At 50.4% G+C, this 16,999-nt stretch overlaps 7 protein-coding genes across 7 annotated transcripts; 4 read left to right on the top strand and 3 right to left on the bottom strand.

Moving 5' to 3' along the window:
- Positions 1-181: 181 nt before the first annotated feature.
- AYL99_08703 (hypothetical protein) lies at positions 182-958 on the top strand (the record flags this gene model as incomplete). Its single annotated transcript, XM_018840211.1, has 1 exon — positions 182-958. One exon carries the CDS (start codon positions 182-184, stop codon positions 956-958), a length of 777 nt encoding a protein of 258 aa, XP_018689958.1.
- A 2,390-nt stretch (positions 959-3,348) lies between these two features.
- On the top strand, positions 3,349-4,472 carry AYL99_08702 (hypothetical protein; the record flags this gene model as incomplete). The annotated part of the gene is made up of 4 exons (XM_018840210.1): positions 3,349-3,473; positions 3,521-3,656; positions 3,710-3,877; positions 3,939-4,472. The coding sequence occupies 4 exons, from the start codon at positions 3,349-3,351 to the stop codon at positions 4,470-4,472; spliced, it is 963 nt and encodes a 320-aa protein (XP_018689957.1).
- A 2,286-nt stretch (positions 4,473-6,758) lies between these two features.
- AYL99_08701 (hypothetical protein) lies at positions 6,759-8,407 on the bottom strand (the record flags this gene model as incomplete). Its single annotated transcript, XM_018840209.1, has 3 exons — positions 6,759-7,286; positions 7,347-8,147; positions 8,270-8,407. The coding sequence occupies 3 exons, from the start codon at positions 8,405-8,407 to the stop codon at positions 6,759-6,761; spliced, it is 1,467 nt and encodes a 488-aa protein (XP_018689956.1).
- Positions 8,408-9,342: 935 nt separating this feature from the next.
- AYL99_08700 (hypothetical protein) lies at positions 9,343-9,930 on the bottom strand (the record flags this gene model as incomplete). Its single annotated transcript, XM_018840208.1, has 1 exon — positions 9,343-9,930. The coding sequence occupies one exon, from the start codon at positions 9,928-9,930 to the stop codon at positions 9,343-9,345; it is 588 nt and encodes a 195-aa protein (XP_018689955.1).
- Positions 9,931-10,287: 357 nt separating this feature from the next.
- On the top strand, positions 10,288-12,004 carry AYL99_08699 (hypothetical protein; the record flags this gene model as incomplete). The annotated part of the gene is made up of 2 exons (XM_018840207.1): positions 10,288-10,723; positions 10,839-12,004. 2 exons carry the CDS (start codon positions 10,288-10,290, stop codon positions 12,002-12,004), a joined length of 1,602 nt encoding a protein of 533 aa, XP_018689954.1.
- Positions 12,005-13,190: 1,186 nt separating this feature from the next.
- On the bottom strand, positions 13,191-14,361 carry AYL99_08698 (hypothetical protein; the record flags this gene model as incomplete). Its single annotated transcript, XM_018840206.1, has 2 exons — positions 13,191-13,750; positions 13,827-14,361. 2 exons carry the CDS (start codon positions 14,359-14,361, stop codon positions 13,191-13,193), a joined length of 1,095 nt encoding a protein of 364 aa, XP_018689953.1.
- Positions 14,362-16,178: 1,817 nt separating this feature from the next.
- Positions 16,179-16,538, top strand: AYL99_08697 (hypothetical protein; the record flags this gene model as incomplete). The annotated part of the gene is made up of 1 exon (XM_018840205.1): positions 16,179-16,538. One exon carries the CDS (start codon positions 16,179-16,181, stop codon positions 16,536-16,538), a length of 360 nt encoding a protein of 119 aa, XP_018689952.1.
- Between the last annotated feature and the right edge of the window lie 461 nt (positions 16,539-16,999).

Here is a 16,999-nt window from a genome sequence, read left to right as displayed (position 1 = left end):
TTCTCTAACTTTCATTTCCTTATCACACTCATTAGAGGTTCTCGAGCACTCTCATTCTAATTCATAGTTCCAGTCAAGGCAAACATTCGAAGACAGCTCTGAAACACGCAGTCCTCATAGTCACCTCAACCCCAAATCTATACTTGGTATCTACTCGAAAACAAGAAGCAAACAGATCAACATGTACGCTCAATCAATCGTCGCCGGGATCCTCAGCATTGCTGCCCTCAGCAGCGCCGCACCTCTCTCTGGTCGCAGTCAGTCTGGCAGCTACAATTACAACAATGGCACCTCAACTACCACAGCCCGCCCAATGAGTACCGGCTCCTCCTACAGCGGTCCATATGACTACCCCAATGGTACCTCATATAGCTCCCCACCCCATCCCATGTCTACTGGTTCTGGTTCCGGTTCGCCATATACTGCCCCAAGCAACAATAACCAAGATCAGCCCATTGCCACCGTCTTTCCCGACTTCACTTCTCAGTACACCGTCTCCACTGGTGCCATCGATTTCCACACGAGCCGCGGCCTTGTCTCCCGCACTCATAGTAACAACGGAAACGACATCACCACGCTGGTCACGTTTGAACTTGACGCGATCTACAATGGCAACCAATGTCAGCTGGTTTTCGATCTGGGCAGCGATCCGACGAGCTATGTTAGCGGTGCTGGCAAAGCGCAGCTTTTCACATCCCTCGCTCCCGCCACAGCGGATAGCGAGAGTTGGCCCTCCGGCAATTTGCGAAACCAAGCTCTCGGCACAATCGACGTGAATGCTTACGGGCGCGCCTCCTGGGAAGCCGGTTCCGGACCTGGCGCCACTGTCGAGGGCCGGTTCCCATGCTCGTTGATTGCGGGACAGATCTACGGCGGAGAAATTTCCGCCGTCGGGGATGAGGATACCATCTCTTGGACTGCCGGACAGGGTGATGGACCAAAGATCCTCGTCTTTTAAACCAACAGATTGGGGCATGGCCTATCTTAGGTGAAATATGGTGTCAATTTGCTTTTCTGATTTCATCGCATAGCGAGCGGCTGCGGACAGGGATGCCCTGGGCAAGATAACAGGATACCACGATCTCGATCCGTCGTGTTTGCTTTTTTAGTGGATGACTCTTTTGAGGAATGGGGGCGCAGGCTGTTCTTTGACTCGGACTCATAGCAAATATCTTAATTGTCTCGTCCAGACAGACACTTCTATCATTAATCGTCTGCACGACTGACACAAACCATTTGCGAGAAAAATTACCCCGGATTTTGACACCTTTTTGCTTCTTCTTACTGTCTCAAAGCCTCCTCTTTACCAGACTTTTATTAGTGGGACACGTGCATGCATATTCGTACCGGACGGTCTGCTATCACTATAGACCCTTCTTCTCTATTGCCCATGGCGTTGGCGGTTGCTGAAGTCGAAGAACGTCCCGCATCTTCTCCGTTTAACCACTCAAATGAGTGTTATCGTGTCTCATACCATGTGTCAGAGGGTTGAACACGTATCTGTATTGTATAAAGCTGTCCTTGAGACATCGACTTCTCGCACTGTTGAGGGCCTCTCCAGCAGTGCGAGAATAGAGGTCCTATTTATCTCTTTCTGTATATACCTTGTGGGGGCCGACTTGGCATTGGGGGCCGTTGGCCCCATGGGGGCCATTCGCCCCATGGGGGCCAAACACCTGATGGGGGCCATTCGCCCCATCGGGTGTTGTCGGCCGGGAAGCGTATTGTAACAGTCGTTGTAACAGCCCTGCTTCCCGGGTGACAGCCCGCCTTAGGGCCGTACTGTCATGGCCACACCAAGTGTTATAGCTATACTAAGCTAAGCATTTCCCTTCACACTAGACTATCTTGGGAATCGCCTTACCAGCTAGCTCGGCGCATACTTACCGTACGCTAGGGTCGGCTCCTTCTTAGAACCTCCCCTAACGAAGCGAGCAATTTCTGTATGGACCCCGAGGCTATCATCTATCATTTGGATCGCATCCTGTACTACTATTCCTATCGGTAGCACAAAGGACATTTACACTTAACCACTCTAATGACGACTATTATATCGGTTAGGCCGGTGGTCATGTTGGAGAGTCAGCAATCAAGGAGTATAATTCAGGTATAGTCGCGATAACGACAGACCTTGTTATTGTTATATCGCCACCGCCATCGTCGGCGCCACTTCGTCGACTATTTCAGTCTATTGCCACCCAGAAAATCCCTCAATGTTAACAGGACTATTGAAGGGATAATAGGCTAGTTGCGTCACTAAATTTAGGCTTGACGAAGAGTATATAGACTAAGTTGTAGTCCTCCTGTGTTAGATAGAGGATAGAGCTCTCAATACAACCGAATTGCACTTATCTGACAACAGTAACACACTTCTACTCCAAAGACCTGCATAGTGAGGGAGCTAGAAACGTAGAATCGGTGTAACATGCAATCGCCGTCGTATCACAGCGTTTGATGGGCCAAGGTCCGGGACAGATCATGAGCAGGTTGTGCACGGTGCTAAGCGTTGGGCAAATCTTCGGTTCCCGGGGCGGAATAAATGGTATCTTTGGGAATCATTCCGCGGGATGCCTCGTGCTCCGGGGACTCGAGACCTAGTCTCAGGGACCAACACGGCCTCCTGGAGAACAATGATGGATGAGTCGAAATGCTATAATCGAATGCGCTTAAAAGGCTGACAAGTTCGCTGTGAGCTCAGAAGACCTTGCCATGGTTTTGGTATTTTGGAATATATCGCTATGGCCGCAATTACGTTGAGTAAAACGAAAGATTTTCTTCCATATGTCCCTCCCAAAGGTTAGTGTTCAGCCGGAGTTGTCGTCTTGAAGGGAAGAGCATGAATGTCGACAGGTTTCAATAGGTCATTTAAGAGTCTAGGGACTGAACACGGCGAATCTTTATACTTATTCGAACAACATCACGTCTGCGAATTGGGCTAGAGCACTTATCGGCGGCTGGAAGGCTCTCGTTGATATCCCCTTTTACGGAGTCACGACCGATGGGAAATAGAGGAAGGGTTTGTTCCAGTTACAGAACGAAGGCACGCCGATAGGTCAGACTGCAAGAGTGCTCTGAATGAGAGTGCCCTTGGGGCTACTTATGTTCATTAGGTGCATGCAGCCGAGGCCGTTATTGCCAGTCTCACCGACGAAGAAAAGGCCAAAGCATTGTTCAGTCTAGACGATGACAGCTGGTGAGCTTAACACGTTGTTGCGGATACTGTTTGATACCAGACCTTGTCTAACAACAGAATACTGTTCTAGCCGATAATGGTGCAATCCAGAATTCATCATTCACGATGTTGGACTCCGTTTAGAACTTTTGACTCCGAGGAAGCCCGATCTCATCATGGAGCTTTTGAAAGAGTCTGTCAGCAAGGAAGGATGGGCGAAGATTCAGGGTGCCATTCAGACGAACGCTTCCTTGGCAGAATTGTGCGACGCAGCACCAATACTGAACTCTGGAAGCTACTTGTAGGACTGGCAAAAACCGATGGTTCGTTGTACTAACAGAGGAGCAGTTTCCTGCTATTTGGGGTTCTATCGATGTCGGATCCTTGGGGGTACACCTTCTTCGGTCACCACACGTGTCTCAATTTCCTTTTTCGCGGCGAACAGATGGTGCTCAGCCCGTTCTTCGTGGGTGCTGAACCCAACGTGAGCTACCTACCAGATGTACTCCTGATAATGCTGGGACTGACACCCTCTAGCTGATCGACCGAGGCCAGCATCAAGGCATCGCTATTTGCACGGCAGAAGAAGAGCTCGGGTTGTTGCTAATGCAATCGCTACAATCCCATCTGCAGGACAAGACCCAGATCTACAAACAAATGCATGGCCCTGATATGCCAGAATGGCGCTGGAACCCCGCAGACCAGGTAAGCAATGCCGGACTCAAACCCTATCTATTTGAATGCCGAGGGCTGATGTGACTCTCAGCGTCACCTAGCCGGCGCGTTTCAGGACAATAGGATAATCCCATATGTTGTCAGATGGGTGCAATTCGGTTGCATTGAGAGCTCTGTCCTCTGTCCAACAGAGGAGGACTACAGCTTGGTCTATATACCCTTCGTCAGGCCTAAATTTGGTGACGCAACTAGCCTATATCCCTTCAATAGTCCTGTTAACATTGAGGGATTTTCTGGGTGGCAACGGACTGAAACAGTCGACGTAAGTGGCGCCGACGACGGCGGTGGCGATATAACAACAACAAGGTCTGTCGTTATCGCGACTATACCTGAATTGTACTCCTTGATTGCTGACTTTCCAACACCATACGAGGGCGTGGCTGCGTCAGAAATGTCAACCGCCCAGCGGGAACAAATACTACGTATCGCGGCCAGCCTCCTGGAGCTTCTTCCTCCCCGGCCGCTGCAAGCTCGTCTCCAGCAAATTCGCAAGCAACTTGACGAGAATTACTTTTGTTGGATCGGTGGGTACGGAAACGATGATAGTTTTTACTATCGGATATAAAGTCCGGTGATACTCTTAGAGTTCGACCACCACTCTGGCGTCTTCCTTTTGAATCATGAACCAATGAAGTATCACATTCACACCTTGTGCAGGACACCGAATGGGAATGATTATGGAAAAGAGTTAGTCCGACTTCACCGTTCTAGAAATGTCAGTATTCGACCGTGTTGCCGCAAGGAACACATTTCGGTGGCTATACGGTGAGAAGACTCATGAATTTCCTGGTCATAGTGAGTTATGTATGGCAAGAAAAGAAATAATATGAGTCGTAAAGGTAGCAGGCGCTCAATCAGCAGGTTGGTCGTAGGTCATTCATGTGAGAGCTTGCACGAGAAGTCGACAAGGCTGTGATTGATGCTCCTCCATTTGACCAATTCAAGCCTTAGAGCGGGCCAACAGATGAGGGACATATGAACGGACTTGGAATAGGAAAGATGAGATGATTGCCCAAGCAAAGACAATCATAAGCGTGGATCTTGGGACCCACGCAAGCCATAATTCTGGAGAGACGCCACATATAGCCCTCCAGCGTGCACCAAAAGGGACTAGGAACTTTCGCACAGGTCCGCTTTCTCGCGATCGCAGGTTCTCGAAGTGAAATCGCAAGTTCTCAAGTGAACATAGACCTGTTCTCTATTTGAGCCGACATTAGAAGTGAATAGATCTTCGTTCAGTATTCTGTGTAGCCTCCTATTTTGTGAGAACAATATTGGTTGTCCATTACTGCTCATAACCCGCCGCATGATGAGGGGTTGTTTTTAGGTCGATATGTCGCACTACCGACTCTATATAATATGCGCAACTTGCGCGATGAAGAGCGGCCGGACTATCAATCCCTTTGGAGCATATTCAACAACCATTTCCGTCGACAAAGGATCGAGCATGACAACATCTGCGACTGTACCACACAAGAATTCCAGAGACTGGAGGCTCAGACCAAGCTCTCGCAGCCATTACCAGCGGGCAGCGTTGAGGAGGGACGAGGAGGGGATATCACCAGGCAATCAGAGTGTGCCACCACCGGTGATAGTTTCGCTTGGCGAGCTCATAATGAAAGGTTTCTTGGGCTGTTGAAAGATAGGCAAGCGTGAGTATTGCGAGCTAATGACCTCTTGACCGGATTTGTCAATATTCTCGGCGCCAGGCCAATTCCTACACCGATCAAACGTCTTGAAGTGAAATTCAGAGAGCAGTCCAAGGACAATCAGACCACACTGAAAGGGGCGACCAAAACCAACTAACAAGGGTTGACCTTGGTACCCAGCCAACTGACGATCCGAGAGATCCATTGGTGAGTCGAGAATACCTCCCAAGCCATGAGAAGTCCTCGTGGGACTCGAAATACGGCCACGGCGAAGGGTCTTCCTCTTCGAAAGTCACACACATACTCTTCAGTTGCGGAGCTTGAAATTTCCCGGGCGCAGATCTGAAATCACGTCCAGGTTAAGTGACAGGCCGACTGAGTCCTCCTCTTGAGGGCCAGAGGAGTGACAATACCAGAGCCCACTGGAATCTGAGGGAGACTCACAGCGCGCTGCGCCTCGAGAGAGAGTGAGAAAATGAAAAAGAGGAGATCGGGGAGGGCGGGGTGATGTAGATCTATAGGATAATCTCTTATTAGCTATGTTCTGGTACGAGATTTAATGAGCAAAGCTTTCTAACGATTATACTAGGCGTGTAGGGCAAAGCCCGACTTCCTAGGAAAGATCCCCGATGAAGGAGTGGTTACTGTTGTGGGTTATGGCAGTGGAAGCATAGATTTGATCCTTGTTCTACTTCTACTTCCTTAGGAAGTAGAAGTACATCGAAGTGACATACTAGAAGCTTCCCTACGATTTCCAAGCATGCGGAATGGTTCCATGAGACTTTCATGAATGCCATTATAGTTGGTTTGAGCCTCATATCACAACAGCTACGACGGATGCAATCCTCAAAGCACTTGACTTGGCGCCGACAATTGAGGAACCAAGTTTCCCACAAGAATCGCACCAACAAACCCGTCCCCGGAACAATGCTAGCTTCAATAACAGGCAGCAGCTGACTACAGCACCTCTTGACGGATGTAGACTTCCACCGAGAAGACGACGGCTCGGGCTCGCAGACCGCTCTCTCTCCATGCCTTCGTCGATAGACGACCCCGACTTCGCTTTTGCCGCGACTTCGGGGCCGTCCACTTCGTCCGAAACCAAGACGTGCGAGTCATATGCACCTAGCAAGTAACGTTGTAAGCTAGTTGAATTTTCCATAACACCTTTCTATACCAAACTTCTGGCAAGTTCGTGAATCTCATTCTTTTTTGTCAAGAACCTTAATCTCCTGGTGATAGCTAGAGAAATTATCCACAAGTTGATCCCACATCTTAGGATCATGCCCATGCTTCTTCTTGGAGTTCCACGCATAGTCAGTAATACTCATCGGCATGCTGCTCTCAAAGACGAAAACCATGGTTCCTTTGGATATCTGTCGTGGAGGGAGTTCCTGCTCGGTAACGGCTTTGTATTCTTCGTAGGCGGTTCCATGCGGCACATGGCCACATTCGTAGGATGCAGCACCTGGTACAAAAGAATCAGACCGACCGTTGAGGCCGCCATAGATAACGCCCATGAATTCTGAAGCCGCGTTTCGGTGGAAATAACCTCTGCGAAAAGTCCACGAGCCGACATCCCACCGTGGTCCAATCACCCCAAATTCGGCGAGAGGAGTCGCAGAGTCCTGTCCTCTCGCGACGAGAACGCAGAAAATCGAAGGATCAATGTGATCGACTGAAACAGAGCCAACAGTGATGAATTTGGTGAGGTCATACTTGTAAGGGACCTGGTGGACGTGTCAGTCAATGGCTGGGTAATGATTTAGCAGGATCGAGATTCGACTTACATAATTGCCATGCCATGCCACAACGTCAAACGGAGAATGTTGCTGTGTAAGGGAGAAATATCTCCCTCCGAGTTTATACACGATCCTCCACTCTCCGTCGGTCTTCACTTCATACTTCGCCGTGGGGACGAGGAAGTCCCTGACATTGGCTAAGCCACCTCCGCCCAGCGGACCTAGCTCTGGTAGTTCAAAGGAGCTCCCCCAAATCTCAAGAATATAACCTCTTGCTGGACCATCAGGCAAGCTCACACTGTAACGCTGACCGCGCTGTATGACACAGATTTCTCCCGGTTGGACGAACAGCATTCCAAACTCTGTTTGAATGTTCAAGGCTCCCTGCTGTGGAATGATGAGGAATTCGCCATCTGAATTGACAAATGCTGTCCGCTCCATGTCTGTGTTGCAGACATAAATGTGCGTACAGACTCCGGCACGTAAAGTAGGATCTCCAGCGCCTGTCATTGTTTTTAGGCCCTCGACGAAAGTTGTCCGCTCTGAAGGGATGTCGAGTGGTAACCAGGCTAGCTGAGCCGGACTCAGGTGGATTCCCTTGTTGCTTGGCAGGAAATTTGATTCAATGTCCAGTCTTTCTCGCATTTCAGTGAAATTCTGGTATGTAACTGCCGGTCGTGCACGATATAACCAAGCCTTCTTTTGCACTCTGCGGGGGGCGACAAAAGCGCTGCCAGTGATTTGTTCCGCGTATAATCCAAACCGAACCTTACGTGGAGCGCTTTGACCTCGTGGTAGTGTCCCGGGGATTGCTTCAGATTCAAAGTCATTTCCGAAGCCAGCTTGATACTATGGTAGAGTAAGCTAATCCAGACACAGATAAGTGGAATTGAGAGTCAACAAGGTAACCGTCCCCCCAGGTATGTTACGACTGCAGGAAGAGTGATGATTGCGGGGAAGCGCGTTCTTACCTCGTAAGGGTCATTTTCCCGAAGGTAAAAGGCAGGTATCTCGCCCTCTTTCTGCGTCTCTGCCCAGTGGAATATGCTCTTGTAGTCGATTGTCTCCCCACTCGAACCTCCATTGACTATGTCGGACTGAGGCGGCATGTTAGGTTGAGAGATCGAAATTCACTATATCTTAAGACACAATAGACACGACAAACAAGGTGGCCACACTAGATCGTCATAGGCCCCGTTATGGCTGGTAGAGTTGGATCTCATACGGCTCGGGAGAGTGATAATGTCCCGACTGACATAAGGCTACTTAACAATGTCCAAAATTAGGGTTGGGCTTACCCTATGATGGTCATGGATGTCGCCCATCCCCGCGCCCGCCCCCACACCCGCTTCTATCTCAGTCTCAGTTCCCGTCTCCGTCTCCGTCCCGCTTCTGTCTCCGTCCCGCTTCTGTCTCCGTCCCGCTTCTGTCTCAATCTCCGTCTCCGTCTCCGTCCGCTTCCGCCAGCGAACGGGTTTACCTTAGTTCGGCCTTGGGACGATGTTAAGGTAAGCCGTATGAAAGCGACTTCTAAACATAAACAGGTACCTTGGACAACACGACTTAATGGAGATCTCCAATGCTGCAAAAGTAAAGATTAAAATTCCATTACACCGAGGCTATATGACACAGGAGATTAAGGATAGTTACGAGATCACGGTGAGACTACTTTCGCTTTAATATTCCCGAGAATTTAAGATCAGTAGAAGCTCGATTATAAACCTGTTAGCCGTAGCTGGTGTCATAGCCATACCAAGTGTTATAGCTATGCCAAGCTAGCATACCCTTTCACACTAGACTATCTTGGGAATCGCCTTACCAGCTGGCTCGGCGCATACTTACCGCACGCTGGGGGTCGGCTCCTTCTTGGAACCTCCCCTAACGAAGCGAGTAATCTCTGTATAGACCCCGAGGCTGCTATCTATCATTTGGATCGCATCCTGTACTACTATTCCTATCGGTAGCACAAAGGACATTCACAGCTGGCGTCGTTAACTAATTAAAATTCCTTCTCGACTCTCTCTGTAGCTACACAGGAAACAGCTTATAATATAGGTCCCTTCCCATTCTGCTCTCCAATATCCAAGGCAACGAGGAATCGACTGACACAGTTGTACCCTGCGATCGTCATCGTTAACTCGATTATCTCCCTCTCATTAAGTCCGACACGTGATAGTTGACCGAAAATGTCCTGCGGGACAGTCACAAATCTCGTCATGGCGTCCGTGTACTTCTTCACGGCAATCTGTGTTCTGGTAAGCCCAGCTTCATAGCCCCGAGTCTCCCCGATCTCTTCGTCCGGCCCATCCAAGACCACTAAACCCTTCACACCCTTCTCACTCACGCCCTCTTGCAGGGCCAAAGGTTCATGTGCGTTCCACTCGTACCAGGCCTGGTTGAGAGCTGCGACACGGCAGATGGCCAGCTCGCGCAAGTCACCACGAAGAGAGCAGCGATTTCGGACGGCGTCAAAAAAGGAGTTCCACCCATCGGCTAACGGCGTTGCGTGGAGGAGGGCACGGTCGAGTGCCGCCAGGCCGAGATCTCCGCGTCGGTGGCGGATGCGATCTATGACGGCCCTATCGGACGTCGAAGTGAGTAGGTCCGAGTCGGAGACGTATGACAGACGCATCTTTGAGAAATTTCTTTTGGCTGTACCACTGGAGCAAAACGGAGTCAAGTTCTCGACCGAGCTAGCAGTATATACGTCGAAGGAATAATTTTTTACGGTGTATCGAGGTGCAAAGAGAGGGTCCTCTTGATTCATATGCAGATGTCGGGAGGAACGGAAGAACGGAAGGACCGTGGAGCTAGTGACATCGATGCCAGTCGGAGTTCAGAAATGCCGGTCACTAGGAAGATATCTCGGCGCCGGTCGGTCCTATGTTCAAAGCTGAAATCTGTTGGATGCCACAAACAGCAGTATCAAACGCAGAAATTTTCCATTCCATAATATCCAAGCTTGCATTTGGATTTCGATGCTTTGATGATGTCTTCGCAGCATCATCGCCTGTACCATCGCACCCTCTGCACTTACCTTCGACCAGCCACGTACGAAACGCCTTCTTCGTCCGGAAAGAAGGTTACAATAAGCCAATATCGTGGTATCCCTTTTGGCAAGATCTCCGCGCGATTCGAACCCAGCAACTTCCTGGACTCCTACGACGTCAAGGAGTTGGACTGTACCAAGTTCGGACCTCGTTGCCCCCAGAATAAGGTCGACGTCGGCGAATTGCTTCGAGTTCCAAAAGTCAATGGGCGACTTGACCTCGGTGCAGACGAAGATGAGGACGAATTACGCTGTTTGAATCTAGTGGTGACGGTGCCAGATGGCGTGAAGCCGGGAGATTGTGTGCCTGTTATGGTTTGGATTCACGGAGGGGGCCTCATGGTCACCTATGCGAGTGTCCAGTCCGGTATTTGCGGTAGGTAAACCCGTGGCCAAAGCTATGCCATCTTTGGATGGACATTGCCTTCTCTTTCGACTAAACATAAATATTTGGACGGTTTACTGAGCCAACAAATGGTATGATATTCTAGATCCCTCGTTGCTCGTTGCCGACTCCGCTCGACTAGGAAAGCCTATCATCGTTGTCTCAATCAACTACCGGCTCAACATCTTCGGCTTCGGCGACCTGTCAGATAATTCCTACAATCTCGGACTGGAAGATCAAGCTCTGGCAATTAACTGGATCTCAAAGCACATTGGTGGCTTCGGCGGGGATCCCAACCAGGTAACACTTGCAGGCGAGAGTGCGGGCGCTTTCTGTGTGCACGCTTTGTCTATCCTAGGCGTGCCTATCAGACGAGCCATATTACAGTCAGGCACCCTTTATACGTCTCCGCCGCAACCTTTCTCACTTGGAAAGAGTGTTATCGAGCAGCTTGAAAAGCGCGTTCGAGACAAAACGGGCCTAAGCTTGCGCCGAGCACCTATTAGCTCGTTACTAACAGAGGTGCAAACGATCCAACCAAGATGGAACCATGCTGGACCTATTTTAAGAGACTGGATTAACAAAGAAGAGCGTATCGAAGCTCTCCTTATTGGCGATTGCCAAAATGATGGTATTATCTGGCGAAAAGGTATCGAGGCTTGTGGTGCCACCGAGATAGTCTCGGCTTTCGATGCTTGTCCACGAGGACAAGATCTGATGGAAGCATATAATATTCATCCTGATCGACTTTCCACGGCCAGGTTAGGTGCGCTGGACTTTTTGACGGATGTTAGATTTGCATGGGGGATAGACGAAATCTGTGTAAGATGGGTGAAAAGGGGTCGCTCCGTGTATCGGTATTTCATGGACGAGCCGAACCCGTGGCAGGCATCTGTTGGAGCGACTCATGCCGTTGACCTCGTATTCCTATTTGGAGGACAAAATCTCAAGTTTCGGCCATCGGCTGAAAAGGTCGGTGAAGAGATGCGATCTAGGTGGATCACATTCATCAACGGTAAATCACCTTGGGCTAGTGTTGGTGGAACCGAGGTTCAAGCTATACATACGAACGAGTTGAGAGATGAAGGAGGAGCGGATAGTGGGCCCGTGTTCGCGTTTGGTCCATTTGGACGGTGCGAACTACTTCAGGGGTCTGAGGTAGAGCTCCGTCGGCGACGGATACAGTGGAAGCTGCTAAGAGAGATAGGCTTTGATGCGATAAATGCCGTGGCAACAAGATTAGGAAGCGGCAGAAGCGGATTAGATAATTAAAAAGTTCGTAAGGCCTTAAAATTCACTATAGTAACTATAGTATTTATTTATTCAATCTCGTTTTACGTCGCCCGGGACTCATTTAAGGTCCTCTGTGGACGCCAGCCAACCTACTGGATTCTTAACCACCCCCATTTATCTATAGTCCCCGTTGACCCTTTCCACCCTCACTTTCAACCTCTTATTCGTAGCTCATCGCCGTCATCCATAGGTAGTTCTTCTGGCTCCTGCCAGCGCTCCTCGGTGTCGTAGGCGCCGTACTGCCCTAGCAGACCCGTGCGCTAGACCATTCTTGTCGCTGCTCGGCAGCCTTTCTGTGTCCCCAGGAGCGACTTGAGCGTGGGCGTTTGGCCCTCTTCCAGACCGTCCTCGAGGCACTCGTCCCTCAGCTCCTTCCATGCCGGACATCTTAGGAGCACATATTGTACCGTTTCCAGATACCCATCTCCGCAGGTTAGGCACCACGGGCTGTCGATATTAGGGACCTTCTTGTTAAAGAGAAACGCCCTGAATCCAATCTTTCCAGCCCTCAATTGAATCGTAAGCGAGGACTGAGGCCGTTTGAGGGCTTTATAGATCTTCCTGATCTTCAGGTCGATGGACGGTTGTAGCGTTCTGCTGTGTCCTCTCTTCTGGTCTTTCCTCCACTTCTCTTTCCATTGGCGGTAGCATTCTGACTGGATTACCTTCCTAGTGTCGTCGGAGGCTTCCTCGGGCAACTTCTCCTCTTCCTGATCTGAGTTCTTTAAACGTTAGGTGTCATGGCTATACCAAGTGTTATGGCTATGCTAAGCAAGCATTTCCCTTCACACTAGACTATCTTAGGAATTACCTTACCAGCTAGCTCGGCGTAAACTTACCGCACGCTAGGGGTCGGCTCCTTCTTGGAACCTCTCCTAACGAAGCGAGTAATCTCTGTATGGACCCCGAGGCTACCATCTATCATTTGGATCGTATCCTGTACTACTATTTCTATCGTTAGCACAAAGGACATTTACACTTATACTGCGAATCTTAGTTTAGACTTACTATTCTGTTAGAGATAAGGTACTGTACGGGCTATAGGACCATGCCAGTGAGTATGATATTGACTGAGCAGGCTTGAGTACACGACTCTTATCAGCATATCAGAAGTCCATCAACCTCAAATCAAACGGCACTTTGAGCTCGTTTTCACCACGAGCGACTACAGGTCAGCTCTGGCCTCTTCGCCAGCCCAAACTCTCCGGATTAGTTCTTGCACGCCTTCCTGCTCGACCTGCCTCGGATTCCAGTACGGCTGACTGACTACCAGCTCGGCTGCAACGTCGATGTGCTCCTCTCTCATTCCGAATTCCTGCATTCCACCTCGTGGTATCGGTAGTTGCGCCATGAACACGTTCAGGCTCTGAATGGCGTCTCCGCCAGTTTCTTTATTTTCTGGAAGGATATCCGCTAGAATACGAAGAACGTTCGAGATCTTCGGTGCGTTATATGCGAGCGCGTGCGGGAGGACGAGGGTGTGGAGCTCTCCGTGAGGCAGGTTAAAGTTGCCGCCCAAGACGTGACAGATCTTGTGGTGGAGAGACATGTCTACGGAGCCGAGGCAAGTTCCCGAGAGAAAAGCTCCATATAGTGCGAGACTGCGGGCGGATAGTGCATTCGGGTCGACAGCGATGGAAGGTAGGGCTGTGACGAGGGCCCTGATGCCCTCCTGAGCTAGGTGAGATGTTATAGGATTTGCTTGACGCGCATAGAGAGCCTCCACTAGGTAGAAATGCCTGTGTCAGTAACTGGGCGGTTACGAAACACAACACAACGACGGAACATGCATAACCCATACCAGCGTGAGCCATTGCGTTAAACCCGCTTATGACACTCACCGACGGTGGAAGCGTGAGTGTCAAATCAACGTCATAAACCACCGTCCCTGGTAATATTCTCGGTGCCGTCGTCCCTGTCTTCTTTCCGTTTGCTAATTCCCCGAGAAGAGGGGTCATCTCGCTTCCTGAATAAGTCGTTGGAATTGCGATATGAGGCCAGCTTGTTCGATTACTAAGTGCTTTGCCGAGCCCAATGGCGCTGCCTCCTCCGATGGTTATGATCGAGTCGGCGTTATTGCCTTTGGCATACGCTAACGCTTTCTCGGTGATATGAACTGGTGTGTGCATTGTGGCCTCGTGGAAGACGCCTGCACCCTTTCCGCCCAGTGCCAACGTTAGTGCTTCAACTTGCCGATGGTGCCGCTTGGCGGCCAAAACGAGAGGACGAGAGACACCGAGGCGCGATATCTCATCAGGGACTTTTGCAATTGTACCGCGACCGAAGATGACATGGCCTGGGTTGCTGTGGTACTCAAACTGTTCTTTCATTGCCATCGTTATGTGCAGGGTTGAAGCTGCCGCCGAAAAGCATGAATAGAAGAAAGAGTCTCTTGAGGGTCGGGGTGATATGTCTGGGGGGAAGAGATTCTTGACTACGCCACACCAGATGCGCAACTTCAGATGGTATCGGGTACGGAAACGAAAGGACAGCTTGGTCAAAATAGATACAGATGACCCTCTATCATGCGGCAGGACAACGATATATGGAGTAATACTTGTTGATTAACGGCGGCGCAGACCCCTGTGGGGTAAACTAAAGAGCCGGCGCGGAGCGGAAGGAGGACTAGCCTCCTGGTCTCTCCAAACTGGCCGCTCCACCGCACGATGCACGGAGACACCGGAACACCCGGCTTGCTGCATCGCCGAAAATGATAGGAAGGCAAGAAGACAAGTAGCAGCGTGCTGAGAAGGCTCCGAACCAAAGTTGCACTCAGGCCTCAACATTCCAATACCTCCAACCGCCCAGATTCAGCGTCTTTCTTCGGCAAGCCTAGTATTGCGGTGGCGCCTTGGGTCTGGTCAGATCCTGTGTACAGACGGATTCAGGCATGGGATGTGGCGAGTGCGCAGGTACCGCGGCCCCTTGAAGGCGGTGGTGGGAACGTGGCAGGATACTTTCGCTGTAATGGAGAGGACGGCGGCCACGTGAGCTAGGCAACTGAGGGAGAGGTTGTGGGAATTTTGATGACTTGGAATGTACATACTGTGCGTTCTTATTTACGTGACAGGACTTGAGCAAGCATAGAAGGTGTCAGCGCAGAGATTTAGTGTGCAGTAGTTGGCGGATCGTCGGGGTGTACTACGTACACCCGCGAAGGGAGCAGCAATTGGGTTCACAGTTATCTAAGGAGGGCAGATGCCTCGGCACATTTACGCTGACAAATCAAACCCAAAGCAAAAGACCTGTCACCGCAGTACCAATATGTACAGCAGAAGTCGCGCGTCTCCCCCGCCCCCCAGGTGCTCCTTCCCCTCAACCTGGAGGCGATGCCCAGCCGCTGCCGCACGCTCAAGCATTCTAACCTCTGCTGTGATGGTTTACATGGTCCGGATAGTCCTCTCCTCCAATCTTGGGCTTTTCCTTTCCGAGTTTTCACTTCCTTGCCGTCTCAGATGGAACTCTGACGACGCCGACCATAGTACTTTACGCTCATGTGGCATTGATCACAAGGATGGAACCCAGCAATGACTCTCGCGAAGTTCATCAAGTTGGCAGAAGGCCCGGTATAACACCGCTTCATTTTTCTGACGTTTCGCCTCTGCACAATCGGATCGCCCTTCTTCGAACAGCATGTGAGGAGTGCAGAAGGTTGGTCAAGAATATCCTCTCCCGGCCTGAAAATTCTGGAGACTAATTACCCACCCAGGCGGAAAACAAAATGTGTGTTACCATATTCTATTTCTCACGAACTATGATCCTGACGGACCTGCAATCAGGCGACTCGACTCGACCAACATGCTCCCTGTGCGCCCGGACCGGCAGAACTTGCGTTTTCCTCTCTCGAAAATCTGTCCCGGCACGGAAGGCTGGACGACAACACGATTCAAGTTCGATGAGCAAGGACAAGATTGGTATACTATACTTGGTACCTCGTTGCTTCATGGAGCTTGCCTAATTGCTGTGTTCTGTCTCAGATCGGCTGTTGCAACTCCTTGAGTCGCATGTTTCAGCAACGCAAGAAGGCCCAGCACATCCAACCTCTTCTATACCGGCCCAGAGCGATCGGGAGCGGCTGTCAACAGCTTCACCCACGGAATCTTTGATTCGAACGAATCGACGCTTATCCACTGCAGTCAATCTGCCGACAAATATGCCAGAATATCCACTCGAGCTTGCCGCTAACGAGGATCTCTCGGATGCCTTGCCCTGGCTAGATGCTACATCCTGCGACGTCGGGCAGATCGTGGACGAGACATTCACAGACTCTTTCTTCACTGAACATCCCTCTCGGTTCTACGCACAACCTGAAGATAGCGCCTTTAGCCTAGACCACTTCCCTGCGGCGGGGCAGGGCTTCGACGACGTTTCCTCAACATCCAATATAAAATCGGCAGATGGATGCCTGCTGAAGCCAACGTCAGAAAACTCGCCTCAGGAACCGGTCGTCATTGATATGCTGAAAGAGCAGGAAACTCTAGCTGTTCCAGATGCGATTGCACTACATCTGTAGGTTTGTTCGATTTCGGAGTATTATCAGCATCGCTAACCAGACGTACCAACAGAGTCAATGTGTTTTTCGATCGAATTCAGGGCTTTCTATCACTTTTTCATCGCCCTACATTTCAAGCCACCTGTGAAAAGATCCTTTGTGGCGGAGTCGATAGAAGCACTGGTTTCTCGGAGGAAAATGCCTTTGTTTTGAATGGTATGCTCGCCCTCTCTGCTCGATATTCGGAACCCGAGTTTCTGTCCCATTTGGATCCAAAAGAAAAGGGACAGGCTTTTTTCAGGGCAGCACGGGAGATCCACGAACGTTCCAAGGCGAAAGCCTTCGAGGACCCCAGTCTGCGATACTTGCAAGGCTGCTTACTTTTGGCATTCTACACCTTTTCAGCCGGTGAGTGGTCATACGGATGGATGACAGCCGGGATCTGCTGTCGACTAGCGTATGCTCTGCGCTTGCACACTCTA

This window comes from Fonsecaea erecta, assembly GCF_001651985.1.
Source record: "Fonsecaea erecta strain CBS 125763 chromosome Unknown Scaff8, whole genome shotgun sequence".
Taxonomy (NCBI): domain Eukaryota; kingdom Fungi; phylum Ascomycota; class Eurotiomycetes; order Chaetothyriales; family Herpotrichiellaceae; genus Fonsecaea; species Fonsecaea erecta.
The sequence above is the reverse complement of the archived record's forward strand: the minus strand, read 5'-3'. Positions and strand labels throughout refer to the sequence as shown.